The sequence below is a fragment of the Lepisosteus oculatus genome, chromosome 17 (assembly GCF_040954835.1).
Source record: "Lepisosteus oculatus isolate fLepOcu1 chromosome 17, fLepOcu1.hap2, whole genome shotgun sequence".
In the NCBI taxonomy this organism is placed as follows: Eukaryota; Metazoa; Chordata; class Actinopteri; order Semionotiformes; family Lepisosteidae; genus Lepisosteus; species Lepisosteus oculatus.
In genome coordinates, this window is record NC_090712.1 from 11804066 (window position 1) to 11824834 (window position 20769).

Sequence of the window (20769 nt, forward strand, 5' to 3'; positions counted from 1 at the left end):
AATACAAGGCGATAGTTAATTAGTGCAGTACCAAAATGCTGTTCAACCACATGAAACCACCTGGTTCCCAGAGATAAAGTATTACCAGGGTGAGAGCAGGCTGAGTGATCCCGACTGGCCATATTCTCAGGGTCCTGTCCTCAGATGCAGACAGCAGCCATTGGTTACAGTGGCTCCACCCTACACAGCGTACTGCACCATCATGACCTAGAGGGAAAAGGGAATGTAAAAATGCACTCCAGTAACTGATCTCCTTGCTTTTTGGAGAGAATATACCAATGCTTACTTCTAGAGATCTCCGTAATTGTACCATGATAGTTTTAGAACCGGCATTTCAGAATCAAGGACAAGACATACACTTAAGGGATTGCTACATGTCTATTCTTCAATATTTTTAATTGCACAGATATCACTTAAATGAAGCTCTGTGTGACAATCACTAGTTAATTACTTAATATTTGTCATTCTTTAATTTTCAATTTGGCTCATCCAGTACTGCTCCAGTTATTTGATGGATTATCATGTTTATTAATCTGCTGTACAGATTGTTCCTATTTATTTAAAATTATACTGTATGTGCGTACTCTGTGCGACGTATGTACAGTAGATTATAAACATAATAATGACAAATTCTGTATAGTGAAATTGAATTGAAGTTGGCAAATGAGTGCAATTACAGATCATGAGCTGGCTTCCCTGAGAAACAGGCAACAGTATTATAAAAATGGCTACAGAAATGCAGTTGATTCAAATCCCCTTTATTATAAGTCATTCACTTGACCCATATTACAGTATCTCACTTATTGGACAAATACATTGATTGTATAAGCATTAAGCTTACTTAAAATTAATAGAGAAGGATTAATAGTGCATTAATAGTGCATCAGTCATTAGCCTACTTCTGAAATCATTGTGGACAGCAATCATAGCGCTAAGGCCCTGGGTTCAAATCTGGAAATGGGTTGCTATCTGCTAGAGTTTGTACGTTCTACCCGTGTTCGCATGGGTTTCCCCCCACAGCCCAAAGACATACTGGTAGGTTAATTGGCTTCTGGGGGAACTGCCCCTGGTGTGAGTGTGTGCATGTTTGTGTGTGTCTGCCCTGTGATGGGAGTGGCATCTCATCTAGGGTGTATCCTGCCTTGAGTATGCTGCTTGCTGCGATAGGCTCCAGCTCACCTGTGACCCTGTAGCGGATACATGAGTTAGACAAAGGATGGATGAGATCAGTGCATATGTTAAAATGAAAAGCCGTGAACCTTGTTTGGCAATTAATGCACTATCGTAAAGTGGTACCTCCTTTTATGTGATATCTGTCAGGTAAAACGTGTTAAGGGTTGGCATGTGACCACTGTGAGAATCCTTCCCTTGTCAGTGCTCACTGCACCCCTCTGAGATTTATTATTGTGCACTGTGTTATGAAAGTTATGCTGAATAAAGCAAAATGTAAATAAAGTCAGTATTTCTGAATTGTCCATGTTATTTGCTTTTGTCTTGAAAATCTTATATCCCAAAGCCAACTAAGAATAGGATAGTTTTAACTTGTGAAATATAAATGTATATCTACAAAAAAAAGAAAACAGGGCCTAACAATTATTTCTTAAAAGGTATTCACGTCATCCACTGAACAAAGGATGATTACTCTTTTAACAATAGAAAGATTAGATATTGTAATCCTACTACAGGTATCCCTCACTGTTTTGCTGCCCCCTTGTGAATAACTATAAAGAGCATTCATCACATAAGGCTAAGATCAGTTCCAAAACACATGAAGTGTCATTTTATTACAAGACACGTTTGAGAAATTCACAAATTATACTAAATCTGCTCTGCAGAATGTGAACATTTGGATGAAACATCAAACTCCAGTGCTTCGAGACAAGTTAAAAGTCAGCACATTTCATCATTTGACAGCAATTCAAACAACTGAAGTACTTGCTGTGTTTAATTATCTTAAAATAAGTTAAAAAGGGCCACTTTCGATTAAATACTATACACAAGGACAAATAACTAGCCTTAAAGAACTGATGACTATGACCATCAAAATAAATAACCTGTACTCCTGAAGACATTATTGAAGTTTCTACTTTTTCATTCTCCCTTTTGCTGCTTTTGGTATCAATAAGGACAGAGCATACCATGCTGTTCTCCTATAAGGAGAAAAGGAAGCACTTATTTGGCAGAAAATAGGGGAAAATATCACTGGTAAAAATGTTACAACTTGTTTATCTGGAAGCAGGATTGAGCAGATTAGGTGTACAAACTTTTGGAACTTTCCAAACATTATAAATTTCACTTCTTAGGTCTGTTTTAAATCACTGATTTGAGTAACTGTTAAAATCAAATGAGAGAATATTACCTAATATTTAACATATTTAACTGTAGTCTTGCAGAAAAACGTGTCATTTAAATACATTTAAAATTACATTTTACAGATACAGATAATAATTAACTTCATCATCTACTAAATGTTCACTGCTAAAACTTTTTATGCTTAAATGGTATTGCAGTGTATAGTGGCTACCAATTCACTGAGGATTTTCCTGAGACATCTTTCTGGAACTCCTGTTGCCTGAAACCATTTAACATCTAGCTTCCTAAAGCCCACAGGATAGAATGTTGTACATTTAACCCATAGTGCCACAGAGCCTCATGTTTCATCTGTTTCTGAAAGGAAAACCAATTTATCCCATCTGAGACCAAGTCCCCTGTTGATCTGAGGTTAAAACATCGAGGCCGATAGGCAGCAGAAGTATGCTGAAACTAGCAGCTTCAAAGCTGTATTTACAAGAAGGAAAAACACTTTGGGGCTTAGCTCATGGATTTTTGGGGGGAAATTCATTCCAGTCTAATACATCAAAACTACGTTCAAAACATTCAGCAAAGCTAAAATAAATAAGATCCAGAGTATTGTAATCTGTGTGCCTAACTGATACCTGTATAGACAGCTGGTGCTCCTGAGAGAGTGGAGTTATATAGCAGTATGGATGTATCTGAGAGACCACACACAACCTGTTTTCCATCTCCTGAAAAAAAGAGGCAAAAACAAGATTATTGCACTTTAAATTGAGAAAATTAAGAATTAATTATGTACTCTAGGCTGTTTGGTGTGATGACATAACATCCCACCTGGCGCGACTGGGCAGAAGAGCACAGTACAAATGTATCTAACATCCTATAAGAGATGTTATCCCAGGACAACACACAGCCCAGAGCACATTATCCCCTTTATACGACGGCTTATTTCAGGAAAAGAAAGAAACTAAAAGTTTATGTGATGTTAAAATGATTTTAATGAGTAAAATTGGAAACTATCCTTTTGCCACATAAAACAGCTCCTGTCACGTTTGTCAGCTTTGGAGCTGTGCCACATGCATATGCAGGTAGTTTAGACTTGCTGGAACTTCATTTGTGATGTTATGCCAGTATCACACCATGGGTCCAGTTCCTAACCCACCAATCAGAGACCAGGATCCTCCTTTGCCATTGGACATTATGTTATTTTAACTTTTTATGACTAAATAGCAGACAAAAGAACTTATCAAAGACAAATACTGCACATCAAATTACTCATTCAAAAGCCAAATGAGTAACAACAAACAACCCAATAAAAAGCTCACAACATAGAGAATGCTGTCCCAAGCCTTTATTCTGTCTTTGTTCTTTGGTTTGAAGAAGTGGAATCTAAAACAGAACACTTTTTTATTTTTTACTTATATATATCCATATACTTTATATACCTTATACAGTACACTGCATATACTGTACAGTATATACATAATTAACTATTAAATCTTGTTATGGCACATTTCCTGAAATCTGATCTTTCAAAATGTTTTGAAAAATAAAATTCCTTGTTACATACATGGAGTTTGTGGTACTCCAAAATGTTGATACCTCTTTATCCTGCCTACAGCAACTTGTTACCTGAGAACTGCAGGCTACACACAGGTGTGGGCTTGGCTGTGGCATTCAGGTGTGTTTGAAGAATGCTGGGTGCTGGACAGTCTGCTGGGTAGTCTTTGAATAGAACTTCACTTGACAGACAGAAAAGGGACATTCATTTTTTATATCAATATCATTACTTATTTAAATATGATTTTCATTCTACTGTAATTCAAAATATGCTGATACCATTAATAATAAACAACTTTTACGCGTCATTTTGAGTAAATTCTGATGATTTTGACTCTACAGTTAATTCTACAGTTCTAAGATAACAAAAACATCTTGATTTTCTGGATAATGAATTCCATTTTCAGTAAGGCATTGACATTAATCCTAAGGTCATTTATTCAGGTTCCTGTTACAAAGCATTCACTACCTCTCCAGGCTTAATTTTTAAATCATTCTCACCCAGCCTTAGAAAACATTACAACTTTACTTATCATGTAAATCTTTCAGGAACAGGTCTTGTGTATGTATAAAGCAAAATTTTACTTATTTTCTTGAAAGATTTAAGATACGGGATTAGTGTAATTGCTAATGCTTCTTTTTACTCATTTCTGTTTTAAAAGTTTATATCTCAAGGCATTTTATGAGGACGTGTGGTTACATAAAACATGATTTAATAGCACTTGCTTACTTTTTCTTGCTGGACTTTGAAAGCTGGTGATTTTTCTTCTGTGTATTAGTCTTGGGGGAAAACATGGTTCTGCTACAATATAACAAACATCAGAAGTATTCTGATTACAATTACATTTCAATGTGTCCTGTCCAAAATACCTTCTTAGATTAAGTTGTTAAACTACTGTATATGTTTTAGGTTTTCATTATTAGCAAGCACAGCCAACCTCATCACAGCCAAATCTTCACATTTGCCACAGGTTAACAATGCAGACATTTGATGTAACTTTTCACCTCAACAGAAAAACGTCACAAAACCTGAATATTGCCTAGTTCAGGTCTAACCAGTGGTCAGCAGGTACAATAGTATGAATTACTGTTGCAGATGGGTCACTTTTCATTACAGTGGTGGCTGCATGTTCATATGACATTCATCCTTGCATTTACCTCCAGTCTGCAGCACTGACATCACACGGAAGCATTCTGTATCTAGTATATAAAAACTATACAGTATTAAAATGTCTCAGATTAGAGGCAGTTTATTTTTATTTAACAGGCAGTTTGTTCAGAATGATTATCATCACAGAAAGATAAACCTTGATCAGGGTGAAATAATGCATTTTTTTGCCAGATACTGACAAAAATCAGACTACCACAACAAAATATGCAGCTCTTGTTGTTAATGCAAAACTCGATGTATATCTACTCATGAGAAAGTACAGGCTGATTGATTGCGACTGCCATCAATTTTCATATTTATTACAAATAAATACCTTTGAAAGCAATATATTATAGGAATATTTCAATTCAACTGATTATTAGGTCTGAAAATCCTACAGTAGAAATAGATTAATCACTGATTTGGGTAATGCAATGCTATGGTTAGACAATCACAGATTTTGATAACAGGATTAAAAGCAGTAAATATTCTGAGCTGAATTCATTTGTTTCATGTTGATAATGAGCACTGGGAGTACATCTTAGAGTACACCCAATTAATTCTATCTTACCGAAATACTGATAAAAAGAGAGATATATTATTAATCTAGTTATATTTTCACTGTTAATTTCAATATGTTTTCATTAAGAAGATTTCAGGAAGTAAAGTCTGTTTTTAATTTATCATTAAAATCTACTAAATAAGAAACAGATTTTGAGAAGTAAAACAATCTTTAAGGGAATGCTTTGCATAATTACATGACTATGTTTAAAATAGAGAACATATTTTTATTTTTTATTGTAGAAAATATATTTTTTCATTTTTTTGCTTTAAAATTTGAGTTAATTTCAGTCTAGCTTCCTAACCATTCCTACCAGCAAACAAGTAATAGTTTATCATACTTACACAACCTGCATCTACTAGCTGTTTAGCTCTAGTTAATTTTGGCTCAGATGACCTAAAAAAAACAAAGCTTTTGTGTTTTCCAAGTTGGATAAACTAAGAGTTAGTTTTTCCAACTTAAATTAAATTAGCCTCCAACTTAAATGAAAGGCATCTGCAGGCAGTATAAAATGAACTGTTTCACCCTTCAAACTGTTAGCAATTTTATCTTCATTGATTTTATCACATCAATAAGTGGCTTTCTAATGTTACAGAGGTCAAACTGCAGGCTCTCGTTGAAACGTTTTATCACAAACATGTTCAATGCCTAACAAAATGGTTAGTTTTGCCTTCACTTCACTAAAAGAATACTCTTAGTGCATAGAAACTTAAGAGAAATAACAGAATAACAGAAATAATAGAAAACTATTATTTCCCTAACTAGGAAACATCTTCAATGGAATACTGAAAGCTTCCATTCTGAATCCTCCCACAGGATTTAAAGAATGTGACTGATGAATTAAGAGGCCTGACTGACAAGACTCATGTATGGAACCAAGTCTGGTTTTGAAAAAAATGCTATTAATTTAGAATGGCTTGGGGAAAAATACTTTTAAACTATCTTTATGATTTGGTCTGTAATATAATAGTTGTGTTCTCAGAGTTTCCACATGCCCCTGGAGATCACTTTGACACTTGCCTCACAGTAGAGACTTGTTAGCCAAAGGAAACAGAATCTAACACATTCCCTTTCCTGTCTCTCCTGCAGGATCTGCACTTGGGGACAGTGTGTCTGGAGGTACAGGGGGCTTAAACGTGAACAGAGGCAGGGCCGCAGTTCAGGTGAACACAAAAATTCACCATACTAAGCTGGTCAAAAATAACATTCAAATTTACAATATTAGCTTGGCTTTTAAGAATCAAGTAATCGAAACCACCTTGCACCACCTGCATATTTTGAATAATGCCGGAAGTGCAGAAAAGTAAAATGATCCAAACAATGAAATGCTGCGAGTGTTCAATAAAAACTAGAGTTCCTTGTGTTTGTATATCTCCTTTTATCCCAAAAGATCTCAAACTGTGTGGCAAGGGGGTGCTCGCCCTTAACAAGTAGGAGGAGAGCCACCTCATCCTTCATTGAAATGCAGCATCCACCTCAGTGATACACAGCAGTCATTGTGTGCCAGCAGTCCTACCACACAGCAGATCAGATGGAGATGTGAAAAAGTCACCAGTTGAATTGAGGGGAGGCTTTAGATTGGTCAGGTTATGCAAGGCCAATTTAGTCAGGATAACAGGATTAACATCCAAATTCTACCAAACAGTGCATGTAATAGAATCTGTTTCACACCTCATCAGCTGCATAATATCTCTTATCGTACAGCATCAATTTGGTTTGTCACAGTTATTCTAACTTCTTGCAGGGTCTGGTTGTTTTCAGGTGTACTATATTTTGAGCTAATGTGTATTTGATATTCAGTGGACAAAGATTTGTAAAGAACAGAAAACCAACACTATGTCTGCTTCCCATGTGCATTTACACATTTACAGTAAAATCATCATCCACACCCCTCCAACCCACCATCCGGGAGCCGTGTATCCGGATGATTTCACTTTGGAGTGGAACACAACAGGCTGGTCTTTCACACAGTTCTTCACAGCTGCATTGTGGAGAGAGATTAGAGAAAGTACTTTCAGAGAAAAGCATTATACAAGTCCCATGAACACCAGTTCTCATCATTTAGATTAATCAATTAAGCATAAAGCGTACTGTTAAAATGCAAGTTGCCCGAGTCAAAAAGAAATTGTTTCCTTCACCCAGCCATCATTCAGCGTAACCTTCCAAGTAAAATTCATTGCCGCAGGATAAAGTGTATTGCTCTCTGTAAGTACTCCGAAATCTGGCATGAAACTGAAATCACCATTACATCTAAAAACTATAAATTACTTTTTTTTTTAAATACCATGACTTTTCTTCAGTCTCTCTGAGGGTTCTAAGCTGTTGGCTCTTGTTGTCAGTACAGTGGAATATGGGAGGTAATTGTGCTCTTCTGTGGGCTCCTGTTGAATGCCATGTTAAACCTTGAATATACTGAGTTACTGAACTGAAGTCATTTTTTCCAGATCCATTAAGTCCTAGTGCGGTTTTCAAATATTGAAAAAAGAGTTTAAATATGAAATGGTCTTGCTAAAATGGCATTAAATCTTTAGTCGTTATAGTTTAGATGTTGTCACTTTTTTTTTGTTTTTACAAAAATTCAGAATGATTAAACATTAAACACTGTAGCTCATGTAGTGTAGTTACTGCTGCTGTTTATTTTAAATTCCGAAAAGGGAGACAAAAGCATATTATTATATTGCATTAATTGTGGTCACTCAGTCAACTCCAAATGTATTAATAATTTATTTAACCTTGTTGCAATGTAACAAAGTAGCTTATTTAGCAAAAAAGCCAGTGGACATAAAAATGTTTAATAAATGAAAAACATGAAAAAATGAAGACTATCGGTATTGAATATTTTGTAAATCTTGAAAAAATAATTGCACATTATTGGAAACACAATTATTTACTCCAGCAATCAGTATATTGTTGATCTCCCTTTTGCTTTGATAACATACAGAAGACACCATGTAGGCATGTGATTGGTTCAAGCACTTCTCCCAAGGGATTTTGGCCATCCCATTGGAAAAAGTTAATAAAACCAACATAACAATAATAATCTCTTGCTATCCCTTTATAATGTACATTCCCAAAGGATCTCAAGGCACCAGTCTCACTTCATAGCAATTTAGGTAGAGCAGTGAGAAGATATTTTATAAATTCTCCCATCTCCTTCAGATTTCTTTACTTCTCAGCAGGTCTCCAGGTCTGGAGATTGTAACAGCCAAACAATGTATTTTACTCTCCCTTAGAGTAAAATAAATGGTGTGCTTTGGTTTGTGTGCTTTGGTTTGTTATCCTGATAGAATGCCCATTTGTGAATGCACTTGAGCTTGAGCAGAAGGAGCCAGGTTTTGGATAAGATATCCTCATATTCATTGGAATACGTATGTCCCTCAATTCCAACAAGAATACCAGGACAATTGAATGTAGAACAGGCCCAGATCAGAATAGATCAATATCTTTACTTCTAACAAACGTTCTGTGCTGAGATTTCCAGAAATGATTCTTTTGAAAAATTAAATTGCTGCCCCAAAATGTGACTTATCCTCTTAAGACTTTTTTCTGACTGCAAATTTAAGTAAAAAATGTTTTCTTGTGAGTAAATAAAAAATAACATGAAGATTAGAGGTCTGTACTCTGTTGTTTCATGTAAGCTGTGAGCACTGCACTCTATACAGTATCTCTTCTCAGATGTCATTCGGTTCTGGGGAAATTATAGTATAAACTGTGTGAGAGAACTTAGGATCACCATGATGAATTATGGCACTCTAATGTAGTGTATGGAGAGTGGCTTCAGATCTGGCACTTTCTGTTTTTAATACCTTCTCTGTTAACTATTGCTCAGAACCACTTATACTTTGTGAAGGGCTTTCCATAGAAAAAGTACTTTCCAAATACTGCAACAGTATCTGATGACCACAGCCCTCACTCATGAGCTTAATATATGGTATGGAATAGCCCAGTGTTGGTGGAGTATTAACAGTGGTCAGCATTTTGAAATGACCTTATAAAACCCCAGCCCCACCACAAACCTAAATGACCACATATAATTCTTTTAATGAGCAGCAGGACAATGGATGCTGAGATCTCCTTATTGCTTTCTATTTCAGTTTTTTTGCATACAGGTTATTTCCTTAAACAATATACCTGATGTTTATATTTTGTTCATTTAAATGTCTTATATAATTTCGAATTAGTTAAACAATTTTTTTTCTCTTTTCTTTTACAAAATTACATTTTGTTACATTTACTGAATTGTAATGGAACTAGAAAAAAAGGTCAGTCTATGACTAACAACTTCACAAACCAAAGGGCATTGAAGGGATGCAAAGGCGCTTTGTGTACAGTATATTTTCATGTGCAATACAGACATGAACTCAATATCATGAGCTCAATAATGTGAATGAAACTAGGTTTTCTGGTTTACACTGGTTAATCCACTTGATATGCAATTGTATATGACAATAGGAATTAAAGACAATTTATAAATCCCACTACAAGAGAACCTATCAATATCTATCAATATTTTTTTTGTGATTTGTGAAATGTCTCATGTGTCATGTTTATGTTTTATCTGAAAAGTAATAAATAATATAGCAAAAAAGAGTCTATTATTTGTAACATCTTTTGTGTTTATTATGACCCATTTATGGATGTTAATGGAGTGAGCTAGAAATATCTGTGGTTTATGGTATATTATTAAAGTCATGCACAAAATCTCAGCTCATCCCCTATACACCCCTAAAGTGTAAGTCTTTAACAGCACATTACTCAACCTTATCTGCTTTTAATACTAGCATTTTAACCACTGTCTGGTTCTCTGGCAGCCGGGAGAACCTTCTGTCTCCAGGAGCAAGCCAGAGCTGCCAGGTCTAATGACACATGCAGAGCCTCCACAGAAGAGAATTTGTATTTCAGGCTCAGACATGATCAAATATTAAAGCAATTTTATACCCAAAGTAGATATTATTATTATAAGACTGAGGATACATGTCCAAAATAAACAGTTTTACCCCTTCCAAGAATGTAGCACATAACAATTAGTGTTCCACAGACAAATTATTTTCTATACCATTAGGGCTTGACGTCCTGTCTATCTGCTTGCCATCTCAAAAACTTTCAGCTGAACATCTAATTGATACCTGTAGATCTTACAGTGGTAAGTTTTCATAAATACTCTGGTTGCACACACAGTTGTAGTAAGATTAAAGCTAGCAAAAAATATGCACATCAATCTACAAAGTCACAAATCTCTTTAGAAAAAGGTAAAATGTTTAAATGGATTTTGCAAGCCTATATTTCATGTGCCTATTGACGATCATAATGCAATACACTAATTAAAATGCTAAATTAAAAACAGCCACTCTGGAAAAAAATTCAATTCTTACAGGTTTACAGCCCTAGAACTGCTGAAATTTTGCAATTTAAATTTTAGTTGTAGCAGAATGTGCATAACAGAAAAGGGAAGGGAAGTTTGTAGTGGAAACAGAAAATGCAGAAACAACTTTCAAGCAGGCAAAAAGACTTGATGTGATGTCATGTGCCATATGGCAGAGGCAGAAAGAAACCACTTCAGAAGAGTAGTATATTGTAATCCTTCTTGAAGACCTAGTACTAAAATATAATTAAGCATGTTTTAGGATCTGATGAATCCTGAGTATAAAGAGATATCCACATCCTTTCTTAACAGCTTCAAACACCATTGAATATCTTCAATATTAGTTTACCTAATATATTTTGCACAAAAAAAATCCTTCATCTCCAGCATACTAAAGGATTGACTCTAGCTGCAAAAGACGTTTGGATTATTACTAAAATACACTACTTTTATACAACAGTGTCATAAGAAAATACTTGTTCCTGATGGAGAAGCTGATCAGACCTTCTCCATGAGGAACAAGGTGTGTTCAGTTGGTAAAGTTGGCAAGTAGACTATAGCGGATTCCTACATGTTCACAACCATAAACTGCAAAGATTAAGCGGAAACGTCCCTTTCCTGTGGGTCTCAGCTGTCTTGGCTGAAGCAGAGATGTAAGATGGCAGACAGAGGGGAGGCAAAAGTGAAAATAGTTGGCAGGACACTGCAATCCTGATCTTCCCAGATTACAAACATTATGTCTGTAAAGGTTTATCTTCCTTAATGAATTTATAACGGAAAACGGAGTATTTGTGGAACATGTGCTGTCTGTCTTTAATACAGGTTAATTCACATTTAATCCATTGCAGTTAAGAGTTCATTAAACGTCAACACGATCCCATTCACAATGAGCACAATGACCTTTATTTATACATTTTCACCATTTGCTTTTCTGGATAATGTCATGTTCAGACATTAACTTTAAAATATTTAAGAGTAGACACAAATACAAAAAGTAATGTAAGATTAAGAAATAGAAAGAGTTTAGGAATTATCCTTCATATACAGTATGCTTCACAGGTGGTGGGAATTTTCAACATACTGTAGTCTCCTACAACATCCACAAATGTCTGCCAAGACTACAAGGCTCAACTCCAATTGCTGGAGGTCCAAGAGGCAGTGCAGACCTCATGACAAATGGTAGAAGTGCCTAAATGAGCAAGGAAACTACAGTATACTGAAAAATAAAAGCATACCTGACTTGATGGATATATTTGGTGGATATTCCTAAATTTTCTTTTTGACTTGTATGAGAAAGAGAAGACCACAGGGGAAAAGACCTACCAGATTTTTTCGGCGGTTTGGAGGCATCTTTCCTCAAAACATCCGAACTTAGCAGAGAATCAGGTAGTAGAGGTCTCCTAAAAATTGGAAAGAAAACTCTGTTATAGACATATACAGTATAATATAAATCTCAAATATAAATCCTCACTATATTTTACACCCCAGCTGTCTAGACACTCAGCACTTTTGTATGTAGAGACATAATCTTTTTATGCCAATAACACAGCTTCTAGGCTGGTGTTTTTCAGCTATAAACTCCACAGCAGAGTGAAATTTGCCAGCCTCACACCTATACGTACATTTGTCTTGGAAAACAGTTTTTTGTGCCATTGCTAAAAAGATGCAGAATTTCTGCCCTGGTTCTTTTTCCTGAAGCAGACAAGTTTCTGCTGTGGAAGGTCTACAGGGAGGCTGGAAAGATGGGAGTTTAATTTGTCTTTGCTTTTTCTTTGCAGCAATTCTTACATCTTGTGTCTTGGCCCATTGCACTGCTTTACTCCTCACTGTTTTAATCCCTTAGTTCCCTTTGCCAGCTGCTGTGAAGTTGGTTTCCTGGCACATGAGGTTTCTATTAATGTTTGTGCAACCTTCCAGCAGCTCTTAAGGACTTTCCATTTGGCTCCCAAACTCCTTAATTCAAGTACCGTCTCACGGTAAAATCTTAAAGTGAAAGATTCACATGCAAATGAGGACATCATTTTTATTATTCTCTTAGCAGTATTGCATTTACTGATTCTGTTTCTTGATTTGCAGACAGATGAATCTAAGTATAAAGTAATGTCTTGGATTGTGTTATATGTGAACAATACTGTATGTACATACTGTATACTGTACATAAAACAGATTCATGGATGTAGTTATGTAAAAAGCAATTACTCTACATCACAATTTATGATTACCACTGGTAAAAGAATGTGTTTTGATTAATTTGAATTTAGGAGATCTGGTATTAACCCCATGTCAGATTAAAATTCAATTTATAAAAAGGTGATACTGAGCAGTATTTAAACCTCACAATGAAACAATAAAATTGGTCAGTGTTTCATTATATCTCTGAGAAGCGAAGAAGTCTTTTGGATTTCAGTTTTACCTCACAGATGCAGATACTGAATTCAGTGTTCAGGATGTTGAGAAATACAGTATCTAGCACAGTAGGACCAGAATATGTTTTATGTGTCTCCAGTTAACACCATAGTAGTATTCACGCTACATTATGTGCATACAGTAACTGTATTCTTATTTCCTTAGTTTTCCTTTCTAGCAATCTCCCTATATTCGAAAACCACAGTTTCATTGTCATTATGGGAAGAGAAATGTCAGATACCAGATTGGAATCAGGTGCCTGGCCGTGTGCTGAAACACATGGACTCCAAATGATATTCCTCAGGATTCCTTGGGTTTAAAATCCAGTCAGCTGAGACACTCACCCATTGTACCAAACAGTCATAGCACAGCTCAGAAAATGTCCTGGCAAGACTTTCAGATAACCCATTTACATTAGCTAAACAACTCTCTGAAATAATGCAGTGGAACTGAAGGACTGAGGGCTTTTGTGTGACATTTTACAATAATGAAAAATTCTGTAAGAAATGTGAACAGCATTCTGGAAGAAATTAAATTGCTTGTTGTATGGACTCATGAATAATTTATATAATTAATCTGTTTTGCCAGTTGCACTTTCTTGGGGGGTGCTCTAGTAATTTATTTTTTGTAGGCTTGTAAAGATAGCTAAAGTAAACAACAAAATGCAATTCAATCAATACATCATTGCCAGCAGCCATATCACCCTGCAACTCACAACTGGCAACCCACTGAAGCTAAGCAGGTGTGAGCCTGGTCAGTACCTGGATGGGAGACCTCCTGGGAAAAACTAAGGTTGCTGCTGGAAGAGGTGTTAGTGGGGCCAGCAGGGGGCGCTCACCCTGTGGTCCATGTGGGTCCTAATGCCCCAGTATAGTGATGGGGACACTATACTGTAAACAGGCGCCGTCCCTCGGATGAGACGTAAAACCGAGGTCCTGACTCTCTGTGGTCATTAAAAATCCCAGGGCTCTTCTCGAAAAGAGTAGGGGTGTACCCCGGTGTCCTGGCCAAATTTCCAATTGGCCCTTACTAATCATGGCCTCCTAATAATCCCCCTCTATGAATTGGCTACATTACTCTGCTCTCCTCCCCACTGATAGCTGATGTGTGGTGAGCGTTCTGGCGCACTATGGCTGCCGTCGCATCATCCAGGTGGATGCTGCACATTGGTGGTGGTGGAGGGGAGTCCCCATTACCTGTAAAGCGCTTTGAGTGGAGTGTCCAGAAAAGCGCTATATAAGTGTAAGCAATTATTATTATTATTATTATTATTATCATTATTCTGGAATACTATAGGTGCCAAGCCAAGCAAAGCTGAACAGGGGAAACTGCTTTTCTTTTTGGAACAGAATCAGGCAACGCAAAAACATGAATTTATAAATAATAGAAGTGCCGTAAAATGCCTTTCTCCCTATTTTGTGAACCTCTCAAAAAGGACATCTTTATTATTTTGCATTTTATTACTAAACCCTCATAGTAGTCATAATGCGAATCTTGAGCCTTATAAGAAAAATATCACGTAAACAAATACTGTACCTGGCAACCACATACAGGTTGTCTTCCCCTGGACATTCCTGCCCATTAAAGTAACAGTGACTTTCAGCCAGCACTGTTACATTGATCTGCACCAGAGCAATGTTATCTTCAAACATGGATGTCAGAAGGCAGAAAACCTACAGAGGAATTAGCACATCAGTTTAGGAGAGTTTAGGAGTTTAGGAGAGAAATAATGTTCCTCACCACCTCTGCTCCAGTTTCCTTCAGGATGTATGAGTGAGCCAAGCCTTATAAAACCTTTACATCTCAAATCGTATTAGATTTATGAAACCATTAACTGCTAATTGGGGCATTATAAAATACTGAAGGTACTGTATACGTTCTACAACCGATTTTAATGTATTTTGTTTAACACAAGGATAACAAGCATGGAAACAGGAAGTCTGACTCTAACTGGTAAATTCTGCTGACAGAAATGTACTTTTCTATAATGAACAACATAAAGTTATTTATAATTCAGTCACAAAGGAAAGGAGTACTTGCATTGGTTTGGTTTCCTTGCTGGATCGCCCATGATCCTGCCATTGCAATGGTTAATCCAGGGTAATCTACAGGAAAATTACATTTTAAGTGAATTTATATTAATTGCCTCCAACACAAGACCCTGAACCACAAATCTAAAGCTATTGATGTCCTTAGTTCTTTTACATTTGCATTTGTAATAAGCAGCACAAGTCTTCAATGTGTAATAAATTGTGTAGCTGCCAACAGCTCTGCTTTACAAATAAACACAATGAGATCTGATTAACGTAATTTACAGCTGCCCTCCTTATACTCCAGTGGCTGATTTTTGCAAGTGACATGAATTACAGAAGTTGTCAGTTTTGGTAACCACCCACAACTTTGAAATTCTGGCCACTTTAACAATAATAAGGCAACTGAGAAAGATGTGGAAACAAGCCAGGATTGTATAATTTATGCTGCCTTGAAAATCTCTGTTATTCCTGATAGCAAAAGGATTATAGCAGAGGAGTCCAGGCACAGCTGAGGGAATCAGAATTAATACAGGGATACTACAATATGGGCACTCAAAAAGCTGATCCACACTCAGCAACTGGTGATACCAGCTCTACAGAATTATTGGGTTGCTATTATCCACCTTTGTAAGGAACAATATACAGTATCATTCCTTGCTCACTAGTGCCTCATCTAATATCTACCACAAGCAGAAAACACACCAAAGAAAAAGAGAAAGAACGAATCATACTGAAGAAAAAAAGTGAGGAATCATTCAGCACCGCAGTGCAACAGAAAATCCCACAACTCAAGCACTTCCTGAACCTCTCCCGGAAGAACCTACACCCAGCACCTCAATGAAGTTGAAAGTGGATTGGTAATTAAATGTTTGTCTGTGGTTACCTTTGAAGTGCATAACTGTGCACAACTCAGAAGTAGCCAAATTAATAAGATAAACACCATCTGAACTTCCAATCCAAAAATAGCTCCCACTCCTGCTACAAAACCTTTTAAGAACAAAGGGAGAAAGAAAAAAATACATTTCACAATTAGTCTGTAAAAAATGTACATAAATGAAAATAAAATATGCATTTGAACATCAGCACTCCTCTCCACAGAATCAAACACCTCCTCCTCCGGTACTGATCTGGGATTCTCTAAAGGGTTAGGGAATGAAGGTACCCATATAAGTGCTGAATCATATAAATGCTGTGTGCATGGATTCACAACCTTGGACACTAATAACACGTTCCCATGATATTTAGAAATAAAGTAAATTGCAACTGTTCCTAAACAACACTTATATATCCAGCTAAAAATGTAAAAATCACTTGATGTTTTAATTGTACAGAGTAAAACAAAAGGAAGCCATATACTGTGTATTGCACAGTTTGTTAGCATGTTACCATGAAATGAGAAATTAAAGTATTTTGATGCAAACTTTAAAAATTAACATATGTACAGTATACTGCAGATCATTCTCTAGTGAAAAACAAGAGATGGAGAGATTTTGTACTTTCATGTTTACAGTACCTGTTTGCATTTCTTCTTGTGTCAAGAACTGACATGAAAGGTGCAATTCTCAAAACTGGATTTACAGTCTCCACTTTGTTGTCCTTTTCCAAGCTGTCTTTAATAGAAGTCCCTGTAAAGAAATTAAGCTCATGATGTACTCCTCAGAGCAGTGTTTCTGCAAAGCTGTCATGTTTTGGCAGACCCTAACCCACACTAGATGAAATCCTGTCAACAGACATCAAAGTGTACACAGCAGTATAATCTATTTTTCTTGTTAATATACTTAGCAGGACAAACTGTATGTGAAATGAGACACTACATTTTCAGTAATATGCAGAAACTCCGATCAATGCTGGCTTCTAATCCCTATCAGCTATTTAATTGTTTACCAAGGTGTCTGTATATGAGATTTACCTTTCTGAGTTTCTCTGAACGCCTTATTCTTCAGATATCTTTGTTCAGTTTTCTGTAAATCCACCCTTGTAACTAAACGGTACTTGTGTTCACTGAGGAGACTGAAGACCCAGACCTGACCAAGAAAGAAAGTTCTTGAACTACTTTTTCCAATACATAAAAGCTTCATTAGACACTAACAGGTTTAGTGAATGAATAACTTTGAGATAATTTTAGAAATAATCAGTAATTTGGTTAGAAAAGGATAGGGTATTTTAGGATATGTCTTCATAATATATATATATAGTTTTATTATTCTAGTTATCTAGTTCACAGCATATAAATTCTTGTTTAGTAAAATATATTTATGTGGTGGTTGAAAAAAAATTACAAGCTTTAAACTAGCTATTTAATTCTGTAATTGAATTAAGCTTGAGTATTACATCACCAGTTTTACAGTAAAAGGAGGGGTAAGATACTAGGAAAATTAAGTAACATTTTTATTTCAATAATTTTACTCCTATTTCTATGGCCTACATGAAAACAACATTTCTTACTCCTTATTATGAATAAATGCTTCTAAAATGCCAACAATCCTTGAAGAAATTAAAGTTTTTAATGACATATTCCAAGGCCTATTTTACTGCTTCCTTTTAGACTCATAATAAATGGGTTCGGGACTGTATATCTGTGTAAGCGCATTTAAAAAAAATGTTTTTCAGAATTGCTTCCCCTTGTGTAAGATATACCTGACCATCAGCTGATCCAGTGATAAGCTGTTTATTCATTTCACTTAGGAACACACTGAGCAGAGGGGAACCTAAAAAAAATAAATAAAAAACAACAAAAACATTAACATTACATTTTCAGAAAGTCAATTCTAAATTAGTCATTTTCTGAATGTACCTGATAAAACAGCGGACTGGTGGATTAGCTCCTCATTTGACAGATTCCAAACCTATAAAAAGAAAAATACATTTTAGAACAAAATAAAACTAATCTGGCCAGTGTATGTATAGAGATTCAAAATATCGGTAAGTATTATTGATCCATCAATCCATTTTCTAACCACATTATCCACTGCAGGGTTGTGAGGGAGTGGGAACTTATCCCAGCAAGCAATGGGCACAGGGCGGAACACACAATGGATGGAACTCCAGTCCATCACAATAAATGTAATTTATATCTCACCTTTTATTTCTCACAGTCTATTCACATAACTAATCTTAAAGCAGATGCAATGCTACATCTTATTGACTTGTCACATCCAGTCTACAGTTAAGTGATATTTTGTACCTTAAATGTTCTGTCTTCAGAGATGGACACAATAATGTCTGCATTCCAGGAGGGGAATACTGCAGCAGTCACTGCAGCCAGGTGACCTTCAAACACTGAGATAACTTCCTCCTGCTGGGATATGGACAGCAAGTCTAAATTATACAGCACTGGAATCATTCAGTGTCACTTACTGAATTGCATGACCTATACTCAAATGTTTTAGAGAATCAGTACATTTTCATTCTTAATTCTTAATAATGCAGCAATAACTAATTCATCTAATATTTGTAAATTATATTAAGTAACACTGTGGTGATGCCATCTTAAATTTAAGGCAAGGAGCATGCTATGGAAATACCTCTGTCAGGAATGATGAATCACAATTCTGTGGTTCATTTGGCAGTGGTGGAGAATGTCTTAGCAGGAGAAACAATCAAATGTCCCTGGTATGTGGCATGTGCAGGGAGCAGCACTGTTTTGGCAGTGATAGCATAATGGTGTGGGGCTATTAATGACACCACTGAGAGCCATCTTGGAGTTGTCCGTGGTAATATCACGGAACAGTGTCCTGTTGAGAGCACTGTGAGAACTATGCTCTAATTGTTCTTACAGAAACAAGTACATCCCACAGAAATGCAGATAATGTTCATTCGTATGACAAGGATCCCTTTTACTTTCTAGTTGAACCTGGGATTTGATTTTTAAAATGCTGTGCAGTGGCCTGCAGCACATGCATTTTAGTCCAAGTGAGCATGCAACAGCCTCTCAAGCAATGCCAAATGTACCATGTGACCCATACAATTCATAATTCTCTTAACTTTCATGTCAACAGCTTGTTTACAAACGATGAAATTATATCACTCCCAAAACATACTTCATAATAATTCTTTGCATTTATATATTCTTTTTTAATCCCAAAGAATCTCCAAAAACTTTACATGTAGGCAGGAACCCATTTCATCCACCAATATTGTGCAGCTCCCACCTGATACATGGCAGCTATTATATGCCAACAGCCCCACTAAAGAACAGTTCAGGTAAAGAAGTAAGAAATTGCTTCACTATTGGATTTCACACACCTACTCAAAACTCAAACATGTAAAGTGTCGTAGTTATAAAAGATCCTAAGTACTCAGTAGTTTGGGCTAAAGATTTATCTAAAGGACAGTATCCCCCTGTCACCATACTGTATCATTGGTTTGAAAATATGAGTACCACCCACTGCACCAACACAACTTGCACCAGCAACCTCAATTTTCCTTGGATCCCAGTGCTGACCAGGCCAAGCCTGATGAGATCAGGCTACAAGGTGGAAATGCTGCAGCAAATTCATATCTAAAGATTATCTAGAATCTGGGATTGTATTTTAAAGCATTCCTATATAGAGTATGTGTATGTTCACACATATCTATGTTTTTAACTAATGTACATTACTCCCCTAGCCCATAGATTGCTGAAGAGAAGATTATCTATACTGTAGGTGAAAAACACATAGACAGTTATTATTATTTAATAATAAATAAGAAATTGATCTAGGGTGACATTGCTTTGAAAATAACACTAACTGCTGTAAGAATGAAAAAAGGAGACATATCCACATAGAATACTTAATTTCATATTAATACTGAATTACTGGGTGCTTTATTAGATAAATATTCTTTATAATTTGTAATATGAGCTAAACTTAAAAGCATGAAATAATTTCCATGTTACTAAGGTTACATGGAATGTTAGAAAATCATAGTATGACTGAATTACATTCTGTATGCCTAGGAAAAACTTACCTTAATATTCAATATGTATATTTTTGCACCAGTGCATGCTGCAACCTTTTCATCTCTTGGGCATATAGACAAATGACTGACATTTCCAAGGAGAGTTCCAACTATAGTCCCCATGGCGATCAAACCTGAAAATATAATCTGATATAATAAATAAATGTAAAATTATATTTAACTATTAAAATACCATCAGTATAAAGAAAATATACTGATGTACTCATGTCTAACAGATTTATTCAACATTTTAAACATAAATATACAGAAGACCAGAAAATGCAAACAGGAACAATGAATCAGTAATCAATGCATCCTCATAAATATTCAATATGAAGTGAGACACATTGTTAAAATGAAAATAATTACAAAGACAGTTTTGGGTATGGTCTCTCCGAGCATTAACACATGCCTGGCAGTGTAGCACAGCCCTAATCAGCCTGGAGATGTATTAAGAGTT

General features: G+C 36.0%; 1 protein-coding gene across 4 annotated transcripts in view; it reads right to left on the minus strand.

The window, feature by feature from the left end:
* The window catches only part of wdr27 (WD repeat domain 27), a 76842-nt gene that overhangs the window by 51644 nt on the left and 4429 nt on the right, over window positions 1-20769 (minus strand). For 3 of the 4 annotated variants that reach the window (XM_015362719.2, XM_015362718.2, XM_015362716.2), the window contains exons 4-18: window positions 20319-20443; window positions 18553-18666; window positions 18163-18214; window positions 18006-18076; window positions 17278-17392; window positions 16882-16993; window positions 16252-16355; window positions 15376-15440; window positions 14872-15008; window positions 12253-12329; window positions 7470-7548; window positions 4586-4657; window positions 3928-4037; window positions 2937-3026; window positions 86-207 (exon numbers count right to left, since the gene is read on the minus strand). In XM_015362719.2, the coding sequence (XP_015218205.2) occupies window positions 86-207; window positions 2937-3026; window positions 3928-4037; window positions 4586-4657; window positions 7470-7548; window positions 12253-12329; window positions 14872-15008; window positions 15376-15440; window positions 16252-16355; window positions 16882-16993; window positions 17278-17392; window positions 18006-18076; window positions 18163-18214; window positions 18553-18666; window positions 20319-20443 (1445 nt within the window). Of the gene's footprint in view, window positions 1-85; window positions 208-2936; window positions 3027-3927; window positions 4038-4585; window positions 4658-7469; window positions 7549-12252; window positions 12330-14871; window positions 15009-15375; window positions 15441-16251; window positions 16356-16881; window positions 16994-17277; window positions 17393-18005; window positions 18077-18162; window positions 18215-18552; window positions 18667-20318; window positions 20457-20769 lie in introns of all 4 variants that reach the window. The other variant, XM_015362720.2, reaches the window with a different exon arrangement.